Source organism: Antedon bifida, chromosome 5, assembly GCF_963402885.1.
Source record: "Antedon bifida chromosome 5, ecAntBifi1.1, whole genome shotgun sequence".
Taxonomy (NCBI): Eukaryota; Metazoa; Echinodermata; class Crinoidea; order Comatulida; family Antedonidae; genus Antedon; species Antedon bifida.
The window spans coordinates 21,668,614-21,694,713 of record NC_136230.1 but is presented as its reverse complement, the minus strand read 5'-3'; the positions used below and the strand labels follow the sequence as shown (position 1 = coordinate 21,694,713).

The 26,100-nt window shown below is 33.5% G+C and overlaps 2 protein-coding genes across 4 annotated transcripts; one reads left to right on the top strand and one right to left on the bottom strand.

Moving 5' to 3' along the window:
- Positions 1-449: 449 nt before the first annotated feature.
- On the bottom strand, positions 450-4,316 carry LOC144842217 (uncharacterized). 2 transcript variants are annotated; one of them, XM_078698626.1, is made up of 3 exons: positions 4,211-4,316; positions 2,515-3,632; positions 2,057-2,129 (listed from the first exon to the last, which is right to left on the bottom strand). In XM_078698626.1, exons 2-3 carry the CDS (start codon positions 3,589-3,591, stop codon positions 2,121-2,123), a joined length of 1,086 nt encoding a protein of 361 aa, XP_078554752.1. In that variant the 5' UTR covers positions 3,592-3,632; positions 4,211-4,316; the 3' UTR covers positions 2,057-2,120. The 2 variants fall into 2 exon arrangements, with proteins under 2 accessions (XP_078554751.1, XP_078554752.1); XM_078698625.1 differs by having other exon boundaries at positions 450-3,632.
- A 14,352-nt stretch (positions 4,317-18,668) lies between these two features.
- Positions 18,669-25,901, top strand: LOC144843572 (golgin-45-like). 2 transcript variants are annotated; one of them, XM_078700407.1, is made up of 7 exons: positions 18,669-18,804; positions 19,898-20,038; positions 20,476-20,870; positions 21,257-21,456; positions 22,303-22,431; positions 22,870-23,089; positions 24,282-25,901. In XM_078700407.1, exons 2-7 carry the CDS (start codon positions 19,969-19,971, stop codon positions 24,498-24,500), a joined length of 1,233 nt encoding a protein of 410 aa, XP_078556533.1. In that variant the 5' UTR covers positions 18,669-18,804; positions 19,898-19,968; the 3' UTR covers positions 24,501-25,901. The 2 variants fall into 2 exon arrangements, with proteins under 2 accessions (XP_078556533.1, XP_078556534.1); XM_078700408.1 differs by having other exon boundaries at positions 19,824-20,038.
- The last annotated feature ends 199 nt before the right edge of the window (positions 25,902-26,100 follow it).

The window sequence follows — 26,100 nt, the reverse complement described above, 5'->3', positions numbered from 1 at the left end:
TTATATAGTAGCTTGATAAATACTCCACTTATTAAATACTTTAATAAATAGGTAAAATTGACGTTTCGAAGCAAATATTCCACGAGAAGCGACATTCTTCGCCATGCCTCGTGTGTGCAGTAAAGACAAAGAAAATGGAACAGTCCACTGCGGGGGTATCCAATCATAATTTAACGCGCTAATACATGCATACCATGCAAATTGCCTGGGCGTCGGTAATTTAGTAATAAGCTGAGAACTGAAACCCCCCTGCAAGGAAAATGGTAAATACTTTTATTTTCGATAGGGATTATTTTTTTAAGTGGTTGGTCTTGTTGGTCTCTTCGCACGACGACCACGCAAAGACAAATAAAACAATGTAGTTTATCAAACAGAAATATAAATTAGCTTCAATTCAATACTAAATTCCCCAGATTTTGATAATGAGAAAGACTCAAACATTTAATTTTTATCGGAAAAATTGACATTTGAGGCGGATGTACATAATAATAATAACCGATTTACATATCAAAATAAAGAGTATTTAAAGCCTGATAACATGCAACAAAAATTACTCCACCACCTATTATGGTCGCCGAGCGATCGTGTTTTGAAAATGGGTAGGTGTTTTCCGAAGTTATTTTTAGCGCGCGGATTTCGGCTCGCCGGCTTTTGTACCTCTTTTTAACTCGCGTTTTCTATTAAAATATTTAATAAACATAGATTAAAAATATATATAAATAAACTCTTAAACAAGATCTTTCTAGACATATAAATTTTATTCACATGGCTACATAAGAAATAGTTTATTTTTAACTTCAAAGACATGTCACTTTTTGAAATTTCACGAACGTGTTAAAATCGCCTTAACGAAAATCCGCTTCATTGGGATACCTAATATAAGCAAATGATTTGACATCCAATATTCCATGACGGCTGACTGAGTTGCTCCTAATTGTGTCCAGCAATTCCATGGTTTAGTTTAAAACTTCTATTTCCATACCAAAATAATAATAACAAATGTTACCAGGAAGTTTGTGCTTGCATTGCCAATATAATCATAACGCAGTCTGTCATAACCATCATTATCATCGTCATCGCTATCATCAATTTTCATTTATCGGTCAATTAATAGTGCATGAATTAAGTTTCATATGAACATAAGGGAACATCAAAATGTCAATATTCCTTGTAATCAGCATGCTCCAAATATTAAATTATTTATATTTACAAATCAAACCCTTATTTTTTGACCCGACGTTTCAATTATTTGGTATTATATTTATTGGTGTCTCTTCTATAGGCCTACACAAGATCAACCAATTCTGGATTAGAGAAAATAAGTTTGATGATAAAACAAACTCCGAAAAAATGAGCCAAACCATTAAGATTCAATATTTCGAACATGTGTTTCTATCTTCCTGACCATAGATTTTAATACAGAATTATACACAGTGATGTAATTGCTTGTTATGTTTAGCCTATACGTTAATGTAGTAGTAGGAGGGAGAATTACCATCCGAAAGGGAACAAATTGCCTCCAACTTTTCTGTATCAGTCTGTAACAGTATGACCACGCCCATGGATCCTGTCCTCACTCAATATCTGCTTATAGAACCATTACATATCATTTGCATAATCTGCAATAGACCTTTCAAGTGTATTTATCAGTATGAATGAATATTTATCTGTTTTTTTAAGGTTTTCATGATTCATTTGATCTACAATTTGATAAGCACGGTCTATATGGCCACTTTTGAGTGCCATTTTTGCCTTTATATAAAACACAATAGTTTTTAAAGAAAACCTAACGCAATTGTGGTCTTTAATAGCATACTGAAATATGCCATCAATCTCCCATGATCTATAACTCAAATCTCTGTTTTCATTATCTGCATATATTTCTACAGAAGAAATGAACGTGTTGTTCTGTGATGCAGTTTCAAAATCTGTAATAGCTCCCTTTAATTCACTATCATTACCCATTAAGTAATGGAATTTTACTAACAGACCACGCATACCTGAGTAGTTGTCATCGTTTCCATTAGGATGGATTATTTTTTCTCCTTTTTTGTAGTAACACAATGCCTTCTTTTGATACTCTTTACACTTGTTTTGTGAGCACACCATTACAGACAGGATTAAGTCTCCTAAAAATTGATACAATGCTGTTGTAAACGCATTATCATAACCCTTCATTACAATAGATTTAATATCTCTAATAATTGGTAATACGATGGATTCAATATTTCCGATTATCTCTGAAATGGGAACATCATGCTTCATCCAGACTAGGACCTTTTTAGAGATTGGCTCAATATCTCTCGACATCCACTGGAGAAGTAGCCATTCTAAGGTCTTTGGCTTTTGTGTATGCCTTAAATCATGAAGAGCATTTTTAAGACTTCGGGTTACTAGACTGGCTTTTGGGTGTTTTAAAAGATCAGTCTCTAACCTTGAATAGTCATCATTGATTACATCTGCAATTTTTAATTTATCACATATCTGACGTTTGATAACGGGTCTTAAACTTACTTCACCACCTGCAATACTTGACATCACCCTCACCCAAAGCTCGTGTTTAATTGTTGCCAATTGTTGTATCACTTTATTGCGACATACATCTGATAAGTGGCCAATCAAGTTTTGATGTCGAATAAAATAATGTGGTAAGTTGTTTTCCTTATAGCAATCAATGAGCCAATCTATCACTTTTCTTGTTAAATCCATGATATTGTCAGTTTTGGATGGAATTGTTTCACACATCCATAGGCATGCGGTTTTGATAAAATACGAACAGAACGGTTTTCGTTGTTGCGACTCAAACAGTATGTACTTTTTCTTGATCGCTTTCAGAGCAAACATGCAGCCAAAAAATGGTGCTGGCATTTCGTGAATAAGCTTCCTCTCAGCAACAGAAAAGGACAACCGCCATTCAATGTCTTTTGTGTCACTGTTGTGACGTCCAACGGAAACTACATGGCAATCTAGACGCCGTATCTCGCTTAATATAGCTTGCGATGGCCAGTTACTCTGCTTCTGTCTAGTAAAATAATCGTCAGTACAAGATGGCCATGAGTCACATGAAAAGCACAATACTTTATCACGCATTTCTGTTGCAGACATCTCAAACGTATGTGTCTGTGTTACAGATGGACCATTTATTTCACATTTAGATTCAGTAAAAAACTGATTAGCCACCAAAGCCCATTCCATAAAACTACTGCTCTTAAAATAGCTATGTTCATCAAAGAACCTTTCTTCTTTGAATATCCCATCAGCTAATTTAAGTTTCAAATATGCTGGTTCATCTGGATATATTTCAGCAACAAATGGTGCTGTGCATGTTTTATTTTCATTCGAAGCCTGCCAAACCACATTACCAAAGGATAACACGTACATTTCGTCCACATCACTGCGTATGTAGTCAGGCATTCCTTCAGAATAACTGCCAGTACAAAATGTGTGTTTAAAGAATGTTTTATCTGTGTTAAGTGCCTCTTCCATAATCGCTAAATGAGATATTTTAGCCATTCTTGCATTTGTTTTACATACTATTAACTCATTGGCAACCTCATCCATCATTTGTTTGACACTCATATTTTCTGCCATCACATGAATTGTATCATATAACTTGACTTTAACACATGCACCTGGAAAACAATGATTAAAACTGTATCAAAAGAGATAACTGCTTGGCCCAGTGACACAACAATATGCAAATTGTGTGGCCTTAATTTAGATTCACATTATTGTTGTGAATAGGCGCAGGCGACATGAACTACCATGTTTTTCTTCCCATTGATTCGTTAATATTTATTGTACATTAAAAACCATACATTATAAGAATACTCATAATTTCAAAATGTACTAATAATTATCGATCTAATAATGATATAGTTCTTCATTCATCCATTAGGGTAACACTGGCTATTATCCATGGGGATTTTGTTTTGTGTTTCCTGCCACTTATACTACTTACTTTGTGGTTGTATTTATGATGTGTTGCATTAAGCATAAGAATGAGTGTTAATTTTGTGTTATTTAATTCAAAATGATTTCAAAATTTAAACATAACTTTGATCTGATCTGCAAATCTGAGGCGGGATCATCAAGCTCCTCATACAAATACAATTCGTAAATTTCAACAACTAGGTAACAATCTAACTTCTATATAAAAAAATAAAATAAGAGGAACACTAACAGTTTAAAAGGAAATTGTGTTACTTACGTATATTAAGAAATTGTCATCTGCGACCAAACATTATGAAAGCGAAAGAAGAAATGGCGAAAACCGGAATTTCCAACCAAATCAATAAAATAATTATGATAATGGGAGGAGATTATTGTGTTTTCACGCATCAGATAGCAACAGCTGCAGAATATCACAACAGTAAACAAAAGATAAAGAACTGACGAATCAGATAAGCACATGTGTGTGGTTGTGAATACAGAATAATGTTAACGAATACATAAATGTATACACTGTATGTATTAAACAGCGTTAGTGGTGCGTGTTGTGAATTGGATGTTGGATAATCATAATCAGAGTGGAGCTTATAAAAATTGTAAAATAAAATGTATAATTTAGATAAAAATTAGATAAAAGATATTCTTAACTACCTTCTGAAGTACAGTAGCTGTGCCTTTTTTAAATAATGTTCTGTTCTTCTTTTATATCTTATCATGTTTAACATTATACATTTATCGATATTTTCCAAAGAATGTAAGAGCGGTTTTAAAAACGGACTTTCTGTGATAAAATAGCAAACAGAAATGGCGTCCGTCACAATGTATTATTTACGCGAGCGTCAATGCGCGTTATTGCTATGGTAACTATTAAAGGTTATGCGCTTGAGTTGGTTTCCCGAATGATCGTAAAATCAAAACCGTACTGAGTATGACCAAAATAACGTTCTTGTCACAAACTAGCCATCCATTCATAGAAGTAGTGATGTAGCAGCCTATCTGTACATCAGCGACTAAAGAAAGAGACGTATCATGACTAACCACGACTTTTAGTTGATAGAAGATTGAACAAGGCCATATAGATGGCTGCAGTCGCGTGCTCAAGTTAGTGTTTACCGACCACCAACCGACCGACATAGTGAGCTGTAGAGTGCAAAAATAAATGGCATGACAATTTAAGAGCTCAGATGTCGGCCATCCTGAAAACAGCACACATATTGAGGAAGCTGTTATGTCTCTAAGCTTCTTATTTCGTTTCGTTTCCCAAAGTGAGACTCGATCTCGGTACCACCGAGCCATACACAACTGACTAAAGTTGTAGAAAGATTCCTCCGTGTATTTACTATGCAATGTAACCACTTTGGTGCAGATAGATTATTACATACCGCAATGAATTATAACTTTTTACTATGATGAAATCATTAAAAATATAAAAAAATGATGCACTGTCAAACTATATACTATTAAATTTAATATATGAACATTTTAAGGAAGAAAGTTAATGACGCTCGTGATTGGATGGATTGTGATGACGGCTTTCAGTACCCAAGACGAAAACGCAAACGGGGTAATTTCAAGCGTGGAACCGGTGTTGATATTGCTTTAAAAGGTAGGGATCCCCCACCTTACAAGATGTATGTAGGAAATCTGAGTCCTGATACTAAAGCGGAAGAAATAAAATCGTATCTAAAAAGAGTAAAGAAAATTGACGTTACTGTGGAAGTGTTGCCTAGTAAGCGTTCTGACTATACTTCGTTTATGGTTGAATGCGGTTTTGCACATAAGAACTGTATTAATGAAGCGGAGCTCTGGCCTCAATCTGCTATAATCAGACGGTATTATGAACCGATAAGGCAAACAATACATCATGATGGATAGTGAATCTAAAATTAATTGTAGTAAACTGAAATGTGTTTCTTTTAACTGTAGGTCATTTAAATCTCGCAAAAAAGAAATTTATGATCTTTGCATGAGTAATGATATTATTGCCATTCAGGAGCATTGGCTGCTTGATGACGAGTTACCTATATTAAAATCATTACATGAAGAGTTTGATTGTTTTGGGATATCGTCTGTTAAGAGTTCCGATGGCTTACTTGAAGGACGCCCCTATGGAGGCATTGCCATATTTTATAGAAAATGTTTGCACGACTACATCAAAACAGTTAATTACAACGACAATAGGATTATTGGTTTGGAACTAGGAAGTGGTAATGATATTACACTCTTTATCAATGTATATCTTCCTTATGAGTGCGATGAGCACTTCGCTGAATTTGTTGACTACCTGGGTACAATTCAATCTATAATTAGTGATTTCCATGGTGATAAAGTTATTGTATGTGGTGATTTTAATGCTGATCACAAAAAAAGATTCGGTGCTGAATTGTTAAATTTTACATCCGAGTGCGACTTAATTTTAACTGATTTAAATTTATTAGGACAGCACTCTGATAACTTTACTTATATCAGTGATGCTTTTGCTACAACGAGTTGGCTTGACCATGTCCTGTCTACCAACGGAGCTAATGCTCGGATAAAAGAGCTTTCCATACGTTATGACATGATCGGTTCGGATCATTTTCCACTTTGCTTTGTTTATGATTTTTCTTTTGAAATTGAACATGAAAAAGATAACCAAAAGAATTATACAAGCAATATAAATTGGCAGAAGGTTACTCATCAGGAAATTTACAACTATCAGGAGCGTACTGAATTGTTGCTTAATGATGTTGTTATTCCTCCTTCAGTATGTTCATGCAATGATGTGAATTGTGGTGACACTAAACATTTTGATGATATTGATACTTTGTATAATAATATAATTTCTTGTCTTAATCAAGCTGCTAATCATTCATTTGTTTCGCATGAATGTAAATCTTTTAACGTTGTTCCCGGTTGGAACGACTATGTTTCGGAAGCTCATGATATAGCTAGGGAAGCTTTCTTGTTGTGGAAATTTAATGGGAAACCTAGACATGGTCCTTTATTTGATACCATGAAAGTTGCTAGATCTCGTTTTAAACTGGCTCTTCGGAACTGCAGACAGAATGAAGAGCAACTTCGAGCTGATAAGATTGCGAACTCTTATATTAATAACGATTTTAACAGTTTTTGGAATAACGTAAAGCGTATGAACAACTCATCTTCTGGTTCATCTAACATTATTAATGATGTTAGAGGGGATAATAATATATGTAAAACATGGGCTGATCATTATGAGAAGCTTTTCAATTGTGTTAACAATGATACTCATAGAATTTATGTTGAAAGACATCTTAATGAAATTAATGTATCTGCTTTTGATGATAAAATTTGTACTGATAGTAATATATTGGATAGTATAAATAAGCTCAATAGTGGTAAATCCCCTGGGTTTGACGGGCTTAGTGCAGAGCATTTGAAGTATGCTTCAAAACATGTTATTACTTTACTTTACTTAGTTTATGTTTTAATGCTATGTGTATTCACGGCCATGTCACTGATGAAATGGTACGAGTTGTACTGGTGCCTATAATTAAGAGTAAATCTGGTGACATTACGAGTATGGATAATTATAGGCCTATAGCTCTTGCTTCTGTTGTATCTAAGATATTTGAAACATTGTTAATCAATTATTGTGGAGATACCCTTAAGTCAGGGGATCACCAGTTTGCTTTTAAAAGTCAACACTCAACAGATACTTGTATCTTTGTTTTTAAGCAGATAGTGGATTACTATAATAGGAATGGGAGCCCCGTATTTACTTGTTTTCTCGACGCGAGTAAAGCGTTCGACCGAGTCAATCACTGGTCACTGTACAGGCAATTAATTATGAGAGAAACAAACATTATTGCTATTAGACTTCTAAAATCTTGGTATGAGAATCAACGATTTTTTGTTAGATGGGGTAACTCTATGTCTTCAGGTTTTAAAGTTACCAATGGCGTTAGACAGGGTGGTGTTATGTCTCCTCTGTTATATAATGTTTACATTGACAATTTAAACAGTATGCTTAGTGATTGTAATTTTGGTTGTGAGCTCAATAATACAAAGTTCAACAACTTAAGTTATGCAGATGACATGGTGTTACTTGCGCCCTCTTTAGATGCCCTCCAAAAGATGGTTAACATATGTGAGGATTTTGCTAATGACTTTGATGTATTATATAATTCAAAAAAATCAATTTGCATGTGTTTTTGCCCTAGGAAAAGAAAACTGAATGGCAATTATGTTACTGTTCTATGTGGTAAAGAACTAAATTACGTTCAATCCACTACCTACCTTGGTTGTGTTATCAGCAATGATACTAGGGACGAACTGGATATTAAAAGGCAATATCGATCATTATGTATTAGAGGTAACTCTCTTTGTAGGAAATTTAGTAAATGCTCAACAGATGTTAAGATTACTTTGTTTAAGTCATACTGTATTAGTATGTATTGTGCGGCCTTATGGTGCGATTTTAATGTAAAAACTATAAAGTCATTACAGGTTTGTTATAATAACGCACTTAGAAAGATTTTAAGACGCTCAAGGAGCTGTAGTGCTAGTGCTATGTTTGTTGATAACCATGTTCCCTCCTTCTATGAGTACATTCGGAAATCAATTTTTTGTTTCAAAACAAAAATTGAAAAAAGCTGTAATACTTTAATTACATGTGTTTTTTCTCGTATTCTAAAAGATTCAAAGTTGCATAGAAAATGGACAGAACTTTTGTATATATAATCTCATGTATACTTTTACGTGTGTTAACTAGTATCAGTATAGCCATAATAATGTGTTGTTTTGTAAACTATAGTAATCAATAATATAATAATGTCTACAGTCTACATCCAATAAACCTCAAAACATAATCCACATATTTTAAGAGGCACTATATGTCAACAAATAAGTATTAGTCCTCTCTCCATGACGGTTGTCACATAATGCTTTGTATTATTTTTTATTGTATTTATATGTTTCATATGGACAGTTTGTCTGAAATAAAGTTGAATTGAATTGATTGAATGTTAAGTTTGTTATTTCGGCCTATGGAAATGTCATAATTTGTTTGATTGTCGAAATTATTTTTTTTTTATTTAATATGCAATTCATGATGACTTAATCAACTTTTGTTCTCTTAATTTCATAATAAATCATACATATCATACATATGATACACTTTAAGAAAATTAAATGCAAAATAGGTGTTCCCGAGCATTCTGCCTGACTATATTAATTTAAAAATTTAACTTATTTTCACCATTTTGTTAACTTACACGTGCATAGCCTGTCACTTTTGACGTGCTCGTATAACGTAAATTCGAGTTGAAAAGTGAATCAAATATGATGATATTATTAAAGAAAGGGCAAAAAGTGTGCATATGAATATTTAACGCGCACTGCGCGTTCAAAAATCTGCGCACTCATGGCAATTTTTTAAACGCTTAAAATTGCCTGAAACATACTCTTATTTCATCGAAAATAAATTTTCTAAATTTTAAGCACGCGTACGCATGCGTTACATGCGCTACGCACGTAATTGTATTGCCATATGATGATTTATGCCCTGAAAATTATGAGTACCAAATTTTATTTAATTGTCATTCATGCTTGTGAAGATATGATTACAAACGTGATTTCGTTAAATCGTGCGTAGACCGCGTAATTTTTTATTGCGCACCGTGAAAACATAACCACATCGATTCCTGGCCTTAAGGGTCTTTCACACCTGTTCCGGCACGGTTCCGGTCGGCGAATCGAACATCAATGTTTCGTTTTCATGAAAAATTTACTTAGCTATGAAACTGATATCAAGACAAGGCCATAGGCCTATACAAGTTAGTGTTTACCGACCGACCGACCAACCAACCGACCGACATAGTGAGCTGTAAAATTGTTGTTATAAAGAGTATACGTGGATGTTTTACGAAATTTTGTCAGTAGTGTTTATATACTACTAAATTAACTAAACTAACTTAATATATTGTTAGTATAACAGTTTTGAGTTAATTTAGATATAAAGAAGAAAAGCAAAGAGATTATGGAGCGGCTATTTATGAATATACAATACTAAGTATCGTAGTTTGAAATTATAAATTTTAGGCGATCTTGTCGAAGGTCAAGCGCAGCGCCTATAGCCTGCCACAAATGATCATTCTAACAAGGTATCTTCTCACACGATTGTGATCAGAGAAAGCATCAAACGTACGTAGAATAGTATTATTTTAAACACTGCTGAGATCTGAATTTAGTGAGATATCGTATTGAATGACCAAAAATAAACGTCATAACTGTAGACCATATACATGGCAGCAGTCGCGTGCGCATATTTGATTTACCGACCGACTAACCGACCGACCGACATAGTGAGCTATATAAAAAAAACTTGGGTCATATCGAAATTATTTGCTTATTTTATTCTTCCGAACCAACAGTAAACTCAAGAGATCACAGTGAAACATCACACATAAAATACATATATTTTACTAGAGTAAGCTACTTATAACAATTTTTAGCGCACATTTTCTATAAGTTCTTAATCAGCGGCGCTTCACATACTGTCATAACATTAACATAAGAAGTCTTTAATTGTTTTTTAAAAGTTGTTATAATCATCCAAATTTGTATTGCGAGCTACATTTCGTAGGGAAAGTTATAAAAAGTTATTGAACTGTGTTAACAATCAATCAGATAAGAACTATGTTGATGATTTTATTAATGCTAATAAGAGTACTGCTCAGAGTTTCCCCCATATTACAGATGATGAAGTTAAAAAGCATGTTCTTAATAACCTTAAACATGGAAAGGCTGCAGGGTTTGACTCTATTTCTGCTAAACATTTTATTTTTGCAAGTTCTAGAGTTTTTATTCTTTTTTCTTTATGTTTTAATGCTATGATTCGTCATGGTTACGTTCTACCATCCATGACTAAAGTTATTTTAGTTTCTATTATTAAAAATCAAATGAATATCAACTGAACGTCTGTCTTGGATTCATAGATTACCAGAAGGCATTTGACTCGATAGAACACACAGATATGTTTGATGCCCTGAAGAAAATTGGAATACAAGAAGGATACCATCTTGGAAGATATCTACACAAATGCAACCGCCAAAATACACATCGATAAAGACATCTCTAAAGTCATCAAAATAAAGAGAGGTGTGAGGCAGGGTGACACGATATCTCCAAAGATCTTCACAGCAGCAGTTGAAGATATCTTCAAAAAGGCAGAACTTGAAGAAAAGGGTATCAACGTAAACGGAGAGATGCTAACAGACGTCAGATTTGCTGATGATGTAGCTTTAACAGCTACAACTATTAAGGACATGGAAGAACAGCTCAATCGCCTGAAAAAAAGAAAGTAAAAAGGTTGGCCTACAAATGCACAAAGGAAAGACTAAATTTATGACCAACTTCTCGACTCAAGAGACAATAACAATAGACAATCACCAGATTGAGAAAGTGGACAAATACAAATATCTGGGGCAGACCTTGAAAATGGTCAACACCACAGAGGAGGAGATATTAACACGTGTAAAAGCAGGTTGGAGAAGCTTCGGGATGCACAAGCATATCCTGACCGACCAAGACATTCCCATGTCACTAAGCAGGGTGTACAATCAATGTGTTCTAACAACTATAGTTTATGGGGCAGAGACATGGGCAACAACGAAAGAGATGGAACAATAATTGATAACAACACAAAGAGCGATGGAAAGAAAAATGGTAAATATATCAATACGAGACAGAGTAAAGCATAGTGAGATACGGAAAAGAACAACAGTCAAAGACATCATGGTAAAGATCAAAGAACTGAAATGGAGATGGGCAGGACACAGAGCCAGAAGAGACGACAACAGATGGACGAAGAGATTGAATGAATGGCAGCCGAGGACAGGGAGAAGAAGAAGAGGACGGCAAAAAAGAAGATGGCGTGACGACTTAACAACGTACATGGAAACGGCAACATGGGAAAGATCGGCAAGGAACAGAACTAAATGGAAACAGCTGGAGGAGGCCTTCACACAGCAGTGGGTGAAATAGGCTATGAGATGAGATGAGAGAGAGATTAAAAATAAGACTGTTGATATCAAGTCAAAAAATAATTATCGTCCGATTGCTTTAGCCTGTGTTTCCTCTAAGGTTTTTGAGTGCATTTTAGTTGATTTATGCAATGATTCTTTAGTTAAGTTACTAATGATCGCAAATGTGCTTTTAAACCTAATCACTGTGTGATTAGGTGTGTAAAAATGTGTATTTTAATTTTGAAACAGACTGTTGATTATTATAATCGTAACGGCAGTCCTGTGTTTGCTTGTTTTTTAGATGCCTCAAAGGCTTTTGATTGTGTTTGTCATAGATTATTTTGTAAACTTATATCCCGTAATTTGCATATTGACATTTTCCGTGTTCTTGTTTGTTGGTATTTTAATCAAAGATTTTCTGTTAATATGATTTTTTGATGTAGAACTAAAAAATATCTAAATTCATTCGTTCCTTTTTCCATCCGTGCTATCAATGACAAATACTGTTAAATCACCTTGTAGTTTATTTTGTATAGTGTATCTTTATTAAAACTCTACTTGTTTATATTTATTTTACTTATATAATTATTTTGTACGTTATTGTAATGTTATGTGAGCGATTGTGCCTGTCATGATTTTCCGCAAGGACCAAATAAATCTGAATCTGATAAATTTTATAAAAAATTCTTAAAACACCAACAGGCCCAAATGAATCAAAGTATAAAACCTTGAGAAACAAATTGAATACTCTTGTAAAAATATTTAAATTTGCTTATTATAATGAAAAATCTCCAATACTAAATCGAACATAAAGAAAACGTGGGATGTAATATTACATAATTTATTAAACAGAAAAGTCAACTGTAGGCCCCTAAACAAAATACAAATTGTAATTATGATGGTCGGTCTTTGGACCAACCGCAAGATATTACAAATGCATTTAATGACTTTTTTAAAAAGTTGGTCCGGGCCCTCACTCCTTCTGTAAACACTGATTATAGTGAATAGTATTATAGTGAATTTAAAAGAACCAGCAATCATTCAATGTACTTCTATCCAACGAACGAAGAAGAAACATGAGATATAGGCCTAATTAATAATTATAAAAACAATAAAGCTGCTGGTTTTGATGGGTTATGTCATGTCGTTAAGGCAGTAGCAGCCATAATTAACAAACCGCTTTGTCATATTTTTAACGTATCATTAGTTAAGGGTATTTTCCTAGTCAACTAAAACTCTGGAGATAAAGGCGACATTAGTAATAAGCGGAAGTCCAAGTGCCTAAAAGAGGCTTCGTGAAGGTATCTCCACACCTCTCTACAAAATTAGTACAACAACTTTTTTTTTTAGCCTAAACCCTTAGGGAAAATAATGTAGAGGTGTACTGTTGCAAATTTACTGCAGTCATCCTCAAATCTAAGATTGCTTCCAAAATGGCCGCCATTTCTGATAACAAGCCAATTAGTGTTCATAACTCAATAAATACTGTAGACCTATGTATTTTATTAAAAAATATATCGTTTATTATCAGAACAAACAAAAATTAAAACAAATGCTGTTTCTTTTAGATAAGTACAATATTCTTCATCATAAATATGGTTTTCGTACACATTTTTTTAATGGCTCTGGTAGATTTGGTAGATTACTGATAGAATTATAAGTCAATTTAGAAAAAATCACACGCAATAGGTAATTTTTTTAATCTATCAAAAGACTTTGATACGTTAAACCAAACATTTTATTATAAGTTATTATGCATTCTGTGTTGAAATAGCAATGGTTTAAAGTAGTCCAGTAAAAATATGGTTGAACCTAGAACAAATTGCAACAGAATTTTTTTTTGTTTTATATGGTTGATATGGTGAACATAAACATCATATCCAAAGTTTACCAAAATCGGACATCGGGAAGTGGGTTAATTAGCATAAATTCAAAATGGCCGCTATTTGCTATTTTAAAGCCCCATATCTCCTTAACGGTTGGATTTAGACCACCTAAGTGCATTACGAGTAGATATAAATGTGATATTAAAATTCTAATTAGCATATTTAAATTCCCATATGACGTACCTATGACGTCATATGTTAGTTGTGACGTCATATATTATGTTATAAATGCTTAAATGACATTATACTATGCGAACAATTTAGAAACTGCAGAAAAACAAGTTTCTTAACATTCTCCTTGTTGAAATGAACATAATTTCCAAAGTTTACCAAAATCGGACATCAGGAAGTGTGTTAATTAGCATAAATTCAAAATGGCCGCTATTTACTATATCATTTTGAAGCCCCATATCTCCTTAACGGTTGGTTTTAGACCACCTAAGTGCATTGCGAGTAGATATAAATGTGACATTAAACTTCCCAATTAGCACATTAATTACCATATGACGTAAATATGACGTCATAAGGTGACGTCATATATTATGTTATAACTGCTTAAATGACATTATCCTATGCTAAAAAATGTAGAAACTGCAGGAAAACAATTTTCTAACAATTTCCTGTTGAAATGAACTGAACTAAATGATATCCAAAGTTTACCAAAATCAGACTTCAAGAAGGGGGTCAATTAGCATAAATTCAAAATGGTTGCTATTTACTATACCATTTTGAAGCCCTGTATCTCCTTAACGGTTGGGTTTAGACATCCTATGTGCATTACGAGTAGATATATGTAAAAACCGTTGAAATTTATCATTAAGTTTCCATTTACAAAATCTTATGAAAATAGTTGTTCTACAGAACCGTATGAAAGGTGATCAACTGTATTTCCGAAACTGATTTGTACTCACGCGCACATCTTGTTTTGTGTTCCCTAAAACTACATCTTTTAGAACTTCACCTCTTTAAATTGGTAAAGGAAAATAAAAAAATATTGTAATGAGGTGATTGTCTGTGGGTCAGGCTATTCAAACCCATCATTCCGATCCCACAAACTCATCTTGATTCCCCAACTGGGAATTGAGATGATACATAATGATAAATGTCATACTGTAGTTTTCGGTATAGTCGGCATCTCCATTCTGCTCTTTCAAAGTTGCTATTTCATTGCCAGAAATTGCATCTGTTTGGTGTCGATCATTTATGAGACAACTTTTTATGACATATACTGTTTATCTTTTGAATCTTTCCTCATCTTCTCGGGATTATGCCTTCCTCCATAGCCAATTTTCTTAAATTCACTTTTCTGTTGTTTATCCAACAAACATCTATTTCATTTTTTATATTCCTTACCATTTTTGTTTATTATTTTGTACTGTATTGCTATGGAGGAAAATAAATGTCTTTTGAAATGAAATGTTGTTTCAAAGATTCAATGAGCATATAACAAGGACATTAAATAATGTGTCAACAAGGATGAAGAAACGTTAATCAGTTAAAGATACACATCAACGGAATCCAAAAGGGGTTTTTAAGGTAATACAGTAATTTTCCTCCTTGACAGAAAAATGGAATAGAAACTTTGAATGCAGATGGGGATCTATTAAATATATTACTTTGCCATTATTAAAAAAGCGATTGAGTTTTAAGACAGAAGAAGCAAAAAATGGAATAATTGGTACTTTAAAAGAAAACGCAAAGATGTTGCACATTTGCTCCTTAAGACGCTCTGCACTTGCAAAGAAACAGAGGGATGCATTATATTCGAAGCAAGAACTGAAAAAAGACATCAGAAAAGCCAAGTAGACTTGCTGTGCCTACATGTATGGTGGAAGTATTTTGACGGCGCCAACATTACATATTCTATGTATGTACTTTGGATGGGAAACTTACTTTGATCCAACTCCATATTTAGGATTGGGTTGAATTATTAAATCCAAGACTCATTACAGAATTAAGAATCTCTTTTCTTTAAATATATATAAGATATATATGCTGTTATTAAAAGTTGCAGTTGCAGAAAATTAACTGGAATGTTGTATTGCATGTTGTGAAGGGTGGCCGAATAACTTCTGATACCCATGATCTTAACATGGATGTGTTAAATGTTCTACTATGTTCATGAGATTAAAAACATCTTTTCCTACGGTTTCTATATTTTTCCCTTAGAATAATGCCATTTGAGCATTATTGTCACATAATATGACGTCAAATGTCTTATGACATCATAGGTACGTTATATGGTAGTTTAAATACGCTAATTGGAAAGTTTAATATCACATTTATATCTACTCGCAATGCACTTAAGTGGTCTAAAACCAACTGTTAAGGAGATATGGAGCTTCAAAATGGTATAGTAAATAGCGGCCATTTTGAATGTATGCTAATTAACCCACTTCCTGATGTCCGATTTGGGTAAACTTTGGAAATAATGTTCATTTCAACAAGGAGAATGTTAAGAAACATGTTTTCTTGCAGATGCTAAATTGTTCGCATAGTATAATGTCATTTAAACAGTTATAACATAATATATGACGTCACAACTACCATATGACGTCATAGGTATGTCATATGGTAGTTTAAATATGCTAATTAGAATGTTTAATATCACATTTATATCTACTCGTAATGCTCTTAGGTGGTCTAAATCCAACCGTTAAGGAGATATGAGGCTTTAAAATAGCAAATTGCGGCCATTTTGAATTTATGCTAATTAACCCACTTCCCGATGTCCGATTTTGGTAAACTTTGGATATGATGTTCATTTGAACCATATTTACCAGACAAAACAAAAAAAAATTCTGTTGCAATTTGTTCTAGGTTCACCCTATTTTTGACTTATCTTTACTGGACTAAAGATGTATTGTCCCCCTGAAAAGTGAATGTCACATAATAGGATCGAAAAAAATTGGATCGAAAAAAAACCTGTAATTTAACGAAAAATTGGCTGCCAGCCAATTTGTTTTTTTGGTTAAATTATACCATTTATTTTTTTATTTTATAGGCCTAAGTAAAAACATTATTTTCTCGGGTTTTTTTTCCCACGGAAGTGATACATTTTCTTGAAAATCGATCCCAGTGTACAAAATATGAATCTTTGAAGTCGGATCTCAGAAATATGTGGAGTAACAAGACTCACTGCTCGGACCATTATTATTTATTTTATATTATGTAATGACATTATTTATATATAAATAATATTTTTTCCTTTATGCCGATGATACAAATATATTTTACAGTAATATGACCTCTGAATTATATCATACTGTTAACTACCAACTGCATTTATATTTGTGAATGCTTTAAGGCTTTAAATGTCTTAAAGCTTCTTTCTTTAAATGTAATATTAATTCAATAACAAGAAAAAGGCTGATGATGTAAATAATTAAACATATTGCTTAACAATGATGACATCCATAGAGTAGAAAAAAAAATTGTCGGTGTTTTCTTTGATAAGCAGTTTTAACTTGCAACATGTAGGCCTATCAATGAATTGGTGACTAAAATATATAAGTATAGGAGTAATCAACAGGACTAAACATTTAGTTTCTGTAAACATCCTCCGTACCTTATATCTTGTTTTCCTTATTTTTCATAGTGTATGTAGTCTGGGGAAATACCTTAAACCTTACCTTATTAAATTAACATTGCTTTAAAAAAGAGTCATATATGACGTATAGTTTCAAAATCTTCTTTTTTACGACATATTTAAACTTAATGTCAATTTCTATACTACAACACTAGGTCACCCTCTTATATTCCAAAACGCAAGACCACTATATTTCAGCAAAGTATTCGATAATCTGGTGCAAAACTTTGGAATGTTTTGCCTGTTTCGTTTTAAAACCAAAAACATGTAAAAATAGGCGTAGGCCATAGGCATAGGTCCTATATGCTATTCTTGAATTTTAGAAACAATGTTGATGCATTTAATGTGTGTGTTGCTACGGTTAGTTAGGTGACGTGCGCGTATAGAGTGTGGATCAGATGTTGGAAATCATTATCAGCAGACGAGGAGTAGGTATACTGGGCTTGGTGTGAAAATTGTTTGTAACTAACAATAACAATGACATTTTACTCTATTATACTACCTTTTCAAGTATTTGTGTGCCTGTAAGATGTTCTGGAATTTCTTGTTATTTCAAATCGTGTTTCTTGATATTAGGCTAGTCATGTTATCGATACTTTCCATGCCAAAGAATTTAAGAGCGTTTTTTAAGGTGTTTTCTGTGCGAAATATCAAACAGAAATGGCGTCTGTTTATTCTTCGCTACCATAGATATAGAATAAACGTCACAATGTTTTATTTACGCGAGCGTAAGAGTGAGCGTTATTGCTATGGTGGTGGTAACTATAACAATTAAGCGCTCCTATTTCTCATACACATCGTATATACCTTTAAAATTAAACAAATTAGAAATTATACAATAGGCCTACAGTTTTTCTTAAAATACACTTTAACAAACATTGACTATACAGTACATTTATATAATATTCGTGTTCTTTATCATTTTTATATTGACGTATACAATACACGTGAAAAAAATCATTATAATTTATTTCACATCTGACATGTACACAAAACACATGTTTTATTTATATTTCGAAGGCAGGAGGAGAAGTGTAAAATTATGTAGTGGGTTGTTACATCTCTCTCCTGTTCCATTAATATTATTTTAAAAAATGTCTCTTTTTCTCACTTAATTAATGCACTTGATAAATAATACGATACATGGATTTACGTCCGTCTTGGCGTTCCATATCATACCGGATTTTTAGACATAACCAAAGATATAGCCTACTCTACATACTATCTTTGACATAACGGAGCATACACGTCACGTCGGTCACACACTCAAATCCTCCGATCCGATCCGATCCCCACCACCACCACCAGCAGCCAGCCAGCTATCTTTCTCTTAACAAGAAGAGGCCTAGCTAGGCGATTATTAACCTCAGTCTAGTTACTACAGTCTATTGTAAGATTTCACTTGAATATCATTGATAATAGAGCGATAGTTAATACAGGCCTAGGCTAGGCCAATATAGGCCTAGGCCTCTAGTAATGCTAGGCCTAGGAAAGACTATCTCTAGACTAGAGGCTAGTTAGTAGGCCTAGGCCTATATATATATTGCCTAGCTAGAGGGAGGGCCTAGGCTAGGCCTAAAGGAGAGGCCTAGCTAGTAGGCTAGGCACTAGGCCTATTCAGAACCGCCTAGGCCTACCTAGTAGGGCTAGGCATAGATAATAATAATATTAATAAGCCTAGTTTAATTAGGATAAAATTAATTATTAGTTATTACTTTATTTAGTCGACGATCAGGCTTATTCCAAGACATTCGGGCCAAACTGTCTGGCCCATTCTAAAAATAAAGAAAAGACGATCGGGTCTACGAAAATGAATTTGGTTGGATTTATAATTGTTCACCATAAAATAAATTAAACTTAAAGGTGTTTCTGCTAGAAGGTATATTTTTGGTAGCAAAAAAGAACATAAGAATAAAATAAAAGCACATTAATCAAGCCCACAACTGCTGCTATAGCCTATAGTACACATGATGAACAGGCTTGATCAATAATTTGGTTATTATTTCACTTCATCCACTCGGTATGTATGTGTGACAGTATTCCGAGAACTCAATTATAAACTATATAATGGAACGGATAATACAAACGGTACATTTGGCTATTAAGACTATCGGGACCAACGCCTAAAACGATCGGGCCCAATCTTCTCTATGATGGGCCCGATCTCCTAGACCTAATCTAGCCACCTGTGCCTCCCTGGTAGCAGCAGTCATCGTGGGCTTGAATTGATATGCTTTTATTTTATACTTAGAATTTTTTGTCTGCCAAAAATATAGTGTATATTTGCAGCAGAAAAACAGACCTTTTATTATGAATGACACTGTATTATATGTGTAAATCTTATCTGAACCTTATAGAGCTATTGTATACACTACAAAGTTTTTTATTTAGATGCTATTTTAGAAGAAGTGAATTCATAATAATAATAATAGTAATACTGAGAACTTTTGGAAGTCTTCACTCTCAATCTCTTATTTTTGCAGTATTTGCTTATTTTACTGTACCATACTTGGTACTGTGTAGACTTGTGTAGACGTCATTAAAAAAGATTAAAATGTCTTTTACACCACAATTGATATCGCCAAGGACAATTACAGATGTACAAACAATTGTCATGGATAGAGGTGAGTGATTAAGATGTAGAATATAGTTTATTTTATTTATTTTAAGATACTGGATTCATTTTCAGTAGTGCCCTTTTTAGTATGGATGTCTATAGTGGAAAACTGCTCTTACAGCTCATGCATTAAGGCCTATTCAGCCCATACAGGAGTAAAAGCCTTGTAATTTCAACATAGCAGCCAAGTTTAATTGATAAATTATAATATAAATATAAATCATAATATTCGTCAAAATTGTTGCCAACTACACAATGACCAAAATAATATTGTATAATTTGTTTAGCAATTTACTAATATTATTAAATGTTTAAGTTGTTTTCTATTTGTAAATAAACTGGAATAAGTCTCAATTTGGAAGACCAAAAAGTTGAAACTGACAAACTACACAGACAAAACTTTTGGAGTATTCATAAACAATACATGTTTTATGTTATTTTTAGGATTAAAGCCAAATATTGCAACCATGCGATCTGAAGCAGATGGCATGGAAAACACGCATTCAGAGACTAGTACAATCAGAGGTACACCCACAAGGCATCAGTTTATGAACACACAACTCAGGAATTCTACTGAAGAAGCCTACAAGGAAAGACTTCGACAAAAAGCTTTTGAAGCATCACCAAGTCATAGAAGCTTTCAGAAGGGAAAGAACAGCCCATTTATAAGAACTCATGATAGTGCTGTAGTCGATATGAGTTTTGTTGATGCCTCTGATCACAAGGTAGATGAGCTGGAGAATCAGGTGGAAGAACTTAAACAATTGTTGCAGAAAGAGAGGACAGCTGCAGAGAAAGAAAAGGAACGATTTGAAGCTGAATTAGCAGCCCAATGTCAGGTTAGATGCTTTTTGAATAGATAATAACAGCCATAATATCAGCAATGGAAGGCACTCCTTGACCATGGTTCTGGTGGTAAAAAGCTCCCAGATTTAAAACAAGAGGTCTAGTGTATTGTACACACATCTGGCTTGGGTGCACTTAAGAGAACCCCAGTGAATCTTTATTCTGGTGTTCTCTTTCATTTCAGCCCTGGTCTAGTTCAATCACATGGTTATGGAAACCACAATAATGGACTGGCCCTATATCCCAATGGAACAAAAAAGGAACTAACCTGATAATTATAATGGTTAACAACAGTTAGCTGTTCGCATACTTGCCACTGTAATTGAATTGGGTTAACTTACTCCAATACATTGCAATTAATTAATTATACATTTTATAGGTAAACAAGGAGCTCAAGAAGTTATTAGTTGCATCTGTTGGCTCAGACATCCAACACCAGTTAGAGAGCCAGACAAGAGATAAGACCCAGTTAGCACAAGACCTGGAAAGCACAATTGGATGTCTGGCAAAGGAGCGTGAAAATTTTGAAAGGGTCAACATACAGTGCGATGTTTGGCGGAGTAAATTTTTAGGCAGCAGGTAAATATAGAACTCAATACAAACACAAACAAATTCAAATATATTTAGGAATGGGTTAGTGACTTTCTTTAAATTTATCACACTTGCAGAATAATCCGTGTAACTGTATTAATTTGATAAAAATCCACAAATAGACCTGCCTTTTGTTTTTAAAGATGTAAAAAAATCACCAAATAGTTATCTATTTTGACCAAAAATTGGATCGGAAAAAAAAAGTATTTACCTAAAAAAATGTAATTTAAAGCAAAAAATAGTCAAATTGGCTGCCAGCCAATGGGTTTTTGGTTGAATTTAACCATTTATTTTGTAATTTTATAAGTGAAAACATTAATTTTTCCATTTTTTTTCTACAGAAATGATTAACTTTACTAAAGCTACAAAATAATCTATTCAAAGTCTGATTGTATTAATCTTCATTTTTCATGTTTTTGGGGGACAATACATCTTTAATGATAGTCTGCCTTGTTTCTCCTCCAACTTGCAGTTCGAAAAAGTCACATTTTATACATTACTAATTATTATTATTGTACAATAATTAATTATAAACATGGGATTTAGATCGTTTAGTTTGTCGCTAAGTGTCCTCTTTCAAAGATTCAAGAGGACGAGGGATAGCAGTATTCTCATTTTTCTCAAGATCCTCAAATGTCTTGAGTTCGATCGTCTGTTCGAAAGTCAAATACTGCAATTTCAAAATAATAAAAATACTTCCTATGAACTAGTTCTGAAGTAAACCGTTATTATAGACCTGGTAAATGAAGATGAAATAAAAACCATGTGCAATCTAATAAAATGTTTCTGTATGAATAATAATAAAATGCTTATAATATTGATTGTATATTTTAGGGTACAAGTAGACGAATTAGTCTCATTACGAAATGGTCTAAACATGCTACTCCAAGAATCAACATATACATTACAAAAACTGATGGATGAAAGATCTGAAATGAGAAAGCACATGATGAGATCAAACAGGTAAATCCAAGAATTTATTTAGTCCTTTAAGTTCAAGTTATCTCTATTGTGTTCAATACAACCAGGTATCAAACAAAATTGCTGGTTATAAGAAAAGAGAACAGGATACAAATTATTTGAAACATTTAAAAGGTCATAATACTCTGATTTTGTTCATTCTAAACATTCAGGTCAATTACTACAAGTGTACATGGCATGTTTTTAGTTTCTGAAAATTACTGAAAAATGACAATGCTGTGAATATCTGGATGGATCTCAAGGAAATTCACATAAAATAAGAAAAAGCTAAATCAAAATGATATCAGTAAAACAGCCAGAAATAAAATGCATAGCTTTCGGGCAGCATCAGCCTTTCCTCCATTCAAGACAATAAAATATATACTTAAAATAAAAGTACTTTAAGATCTCAAACATAAAAACATGATTGTTTATTTGCAGACTTCTTCAGTACCTCTCTCTAGCTCTACAGAGATCACAGGCACTCTCTCAATCAAACATTGTACCATCCAGCAATGTAATAACACTAGCTCTTCATAATGAACAACTTTCAAATGCAATATCCACTCATTTGCTGGGCAACATAGCTATAGACAGTGGAACATCTAAGAAAGACAATATCTTTGTTGAATGGACACATGCTGAAATGCTTGCCAAGGATGTAAGTGTAATTGTCTACCTTGTCATTTTAACTCAACATGCTTTTATTAAACATTTGATCCCGCTGGCAGGAATAGCACATCCATCACCTGATAATTCCATTATACAAGAGGTTTTAAACAATCTTATTTAGCATATTATTATTGTTGTAGAACCCATATTTTAGAGGACACTTTTGGAACCCAACAAAGTGTCCCATGAATAGAGGTTGGCTGTAGTGGAAAACATATACCGTACTGACACGGGTATAAGCCCATACTTGGGTATAAGCCCACCCCCGACTTTTGACTAATTTTCATGAAAAATGAGGGCGCTCGCATGGTGGTTTCAGCAGAGCCATATATAGAGAGAGTTACGGCATTGAATGGATTAGAAGCCGTGTTTGTGTCCAACTATTCCTATGTAGCGTATGGAGTTGAGTCTTTTGTTTTGAAAATGTATAACGTTCAAAAGGCTTTAATTATCGAATTTAATATCAAAACAATCAATTTGATTAAAGGTTTTTGTTAAAATAATAAAAAAATTATAAAGCCTTGTGAATGTTATACATTTTTTAAGCAAATGACTCGACTCCATACGCTACATAGGCATAGTTGGACACAAACATGGCCGGCGTGCACACCACGTGACCTTCTAAAATCCGTGAACGCAAAGTCGTAACTCTCTCTATATATGGCTCTGGGTTTCAGAGGAGGAATGTCCATGATTGAATACCCACAGTACATGTGCTGTTTTTGACGATCTGCTTTTTTGGTTCCTCGAGTATAAGCCCACCCCGCAAACTTGACGTGATTTCATGTTCAAGGGGGGTGGGCTTATACCCGGGTCAGTACGGTGTATATATATATATTGCTCCTTCTTTGTTTCAAGTGTCCCCTTGAAAGGGATACTGTATTTAGAATTTAGTGTTTTGATCAGTTTTTGTGTATTGAAGATTTTGGTTTAATCATACATACAGTAATAGATGTTTTGCCTTTCGTTCTCCGACACAAAACTGACTGCATGAATTATTCACTTAATGGTGAGCAAGTGTGCCAATTCCTGCCAGATAGGCATACATTGCCATATGGCATATACAGTAGTACTGTACTTGATCAAAAACCCCACTGCTGATCAATAAATTCTAGTTAAACTAAAGTACAGAATTTGTCAAATCAATGTTATATCTACATTTACAATTGTTTAATTTTCAGATATTGTTAAACAAAACCAACTCTGTAAAAAAGTCTACGATGCAAGTAATATCAAGTCCAGAGAGTCAAACACCTATGCATAAACCTTCAAGTAATAATCATACAGGGAGCACAACTCCTATGCAAAAAATGATAGACAGGTATCATCCACTAACCAAATATGACAATTTAACACTTAACTGCTGCGTACATTGTACAGGAGAAATTAAAGTTTTATAATGTTTTTTTTTAATTTAACAATATTTAAGTTTGTTTATTTTTTTTTTATTGTTTATTAAAAATGTGGAATTTTAACCAATAGGAATTTTGTTATTGTCATATTGGAGACTGTTTTAAACAATGTGCATATTTTGTATTCAAGGTTAACTTCTATATATAAATTATTTAACCCAGTGACTGTGCATGCAATAGTTAATGATAATATAGTAAATTTTATTTAAATTAGTGATTTATATACATCTTTTACTTTAGCCAATGATTTCACCACCAGCCTCTGAAATGTAAAAGTTTCTGATAGCAAAAATCATATTTTAATCATGTTTGCACAATCCTATACCTTATTAGCTTATGTCGACACAGAACTGAAAGGAACTCACTCAACTGTGGTGACATACATGCTTTGAGCAAAGCAAACTCAAATCAACGCAACTTACCTCAACTGACCAAAATTAATGCAAAATGAAAAAACTGAACTACTGTATGTTAAATTGCGTCATGTGTGCAGTATAAGTAATCGCGACCAGTACCAACATTACCATATAATCGATCACGCTTACTGGTACCTATCTAACAGCAATTAACAACAACCGGTTTGTCTACATAAGCTGGTTCCTTTCAGTGCCATTCAGTTCTGTGTCGACAGTTGAATTGCGTTCAGTTGTGTGTCGACGTAAGCTCTCATGCAGTTGAATTGCGTTCAGTTGTGTGTCAACATAAGCTCTCTTGCAGTTGAATTGCGTTCAGTTCTGTGTCAACATAAGCTCTCTTGCAGTTGAATTGCGTTCAGTTCTGTGTCGACATAAGCTCTTATGCAGTTGAATTGCGTTCAGTTCTGTGTCAACATAAGCTCTCATGCAGTTGAATTGCGTTCAGTTCTGGGTCGACATAAGCTCTTTTGCAGTTAAATTGCATTCAGTTCTGTGTCAACATAAGCTTACCAATAGACATGACCTTATTTCTGTATAATCTACCACAAAAAGTAATTTTACAAAACCCTTTTTTGAATAGGTCATTTTGATTTTGATGTTATTCACTCCAACCAAAAATTGGACCTTAAAAAATTGTTTACCATAATTTAAAGGAAAATGAAATAGTCAAACAGAAGCCGATAATTTTTTTTTTTTTGCCAAAAGTAAATCACTATTAAAATTACAAAATGGCCTATTCAAAGTTTAATATTACTTAACTTATTCATGTTTAGGGTGGGGAAAACACATCTTTAATGGTTTCAATGATTTGTGAAACATTTGATTATTATTTTGATTAAACAGTGAATTTGTTGACATTTGTTATGCAAATTAAATGTTTTTTAGCTGTTGTACAAAGTATTGGATATTTCTGAATTAGGTGCTAGCAATAAAAAGACGAATCTATAGTGAATCTATAATAAACATTAAAACATTGAAATTATGTTTTGTCTTTGACTTGACTAAATATTATTCAAATAATGAATGTTTATGAGTGGAATGGTACAAATATTGTCATTATTTATACCATTCCATGAATAAATGCCCTTCCACATGCTTACACTAACAGATACACAATTTGTATTGCAACACATATTCTGTTCTATAGTATTATTCATTGATTGACATGATCT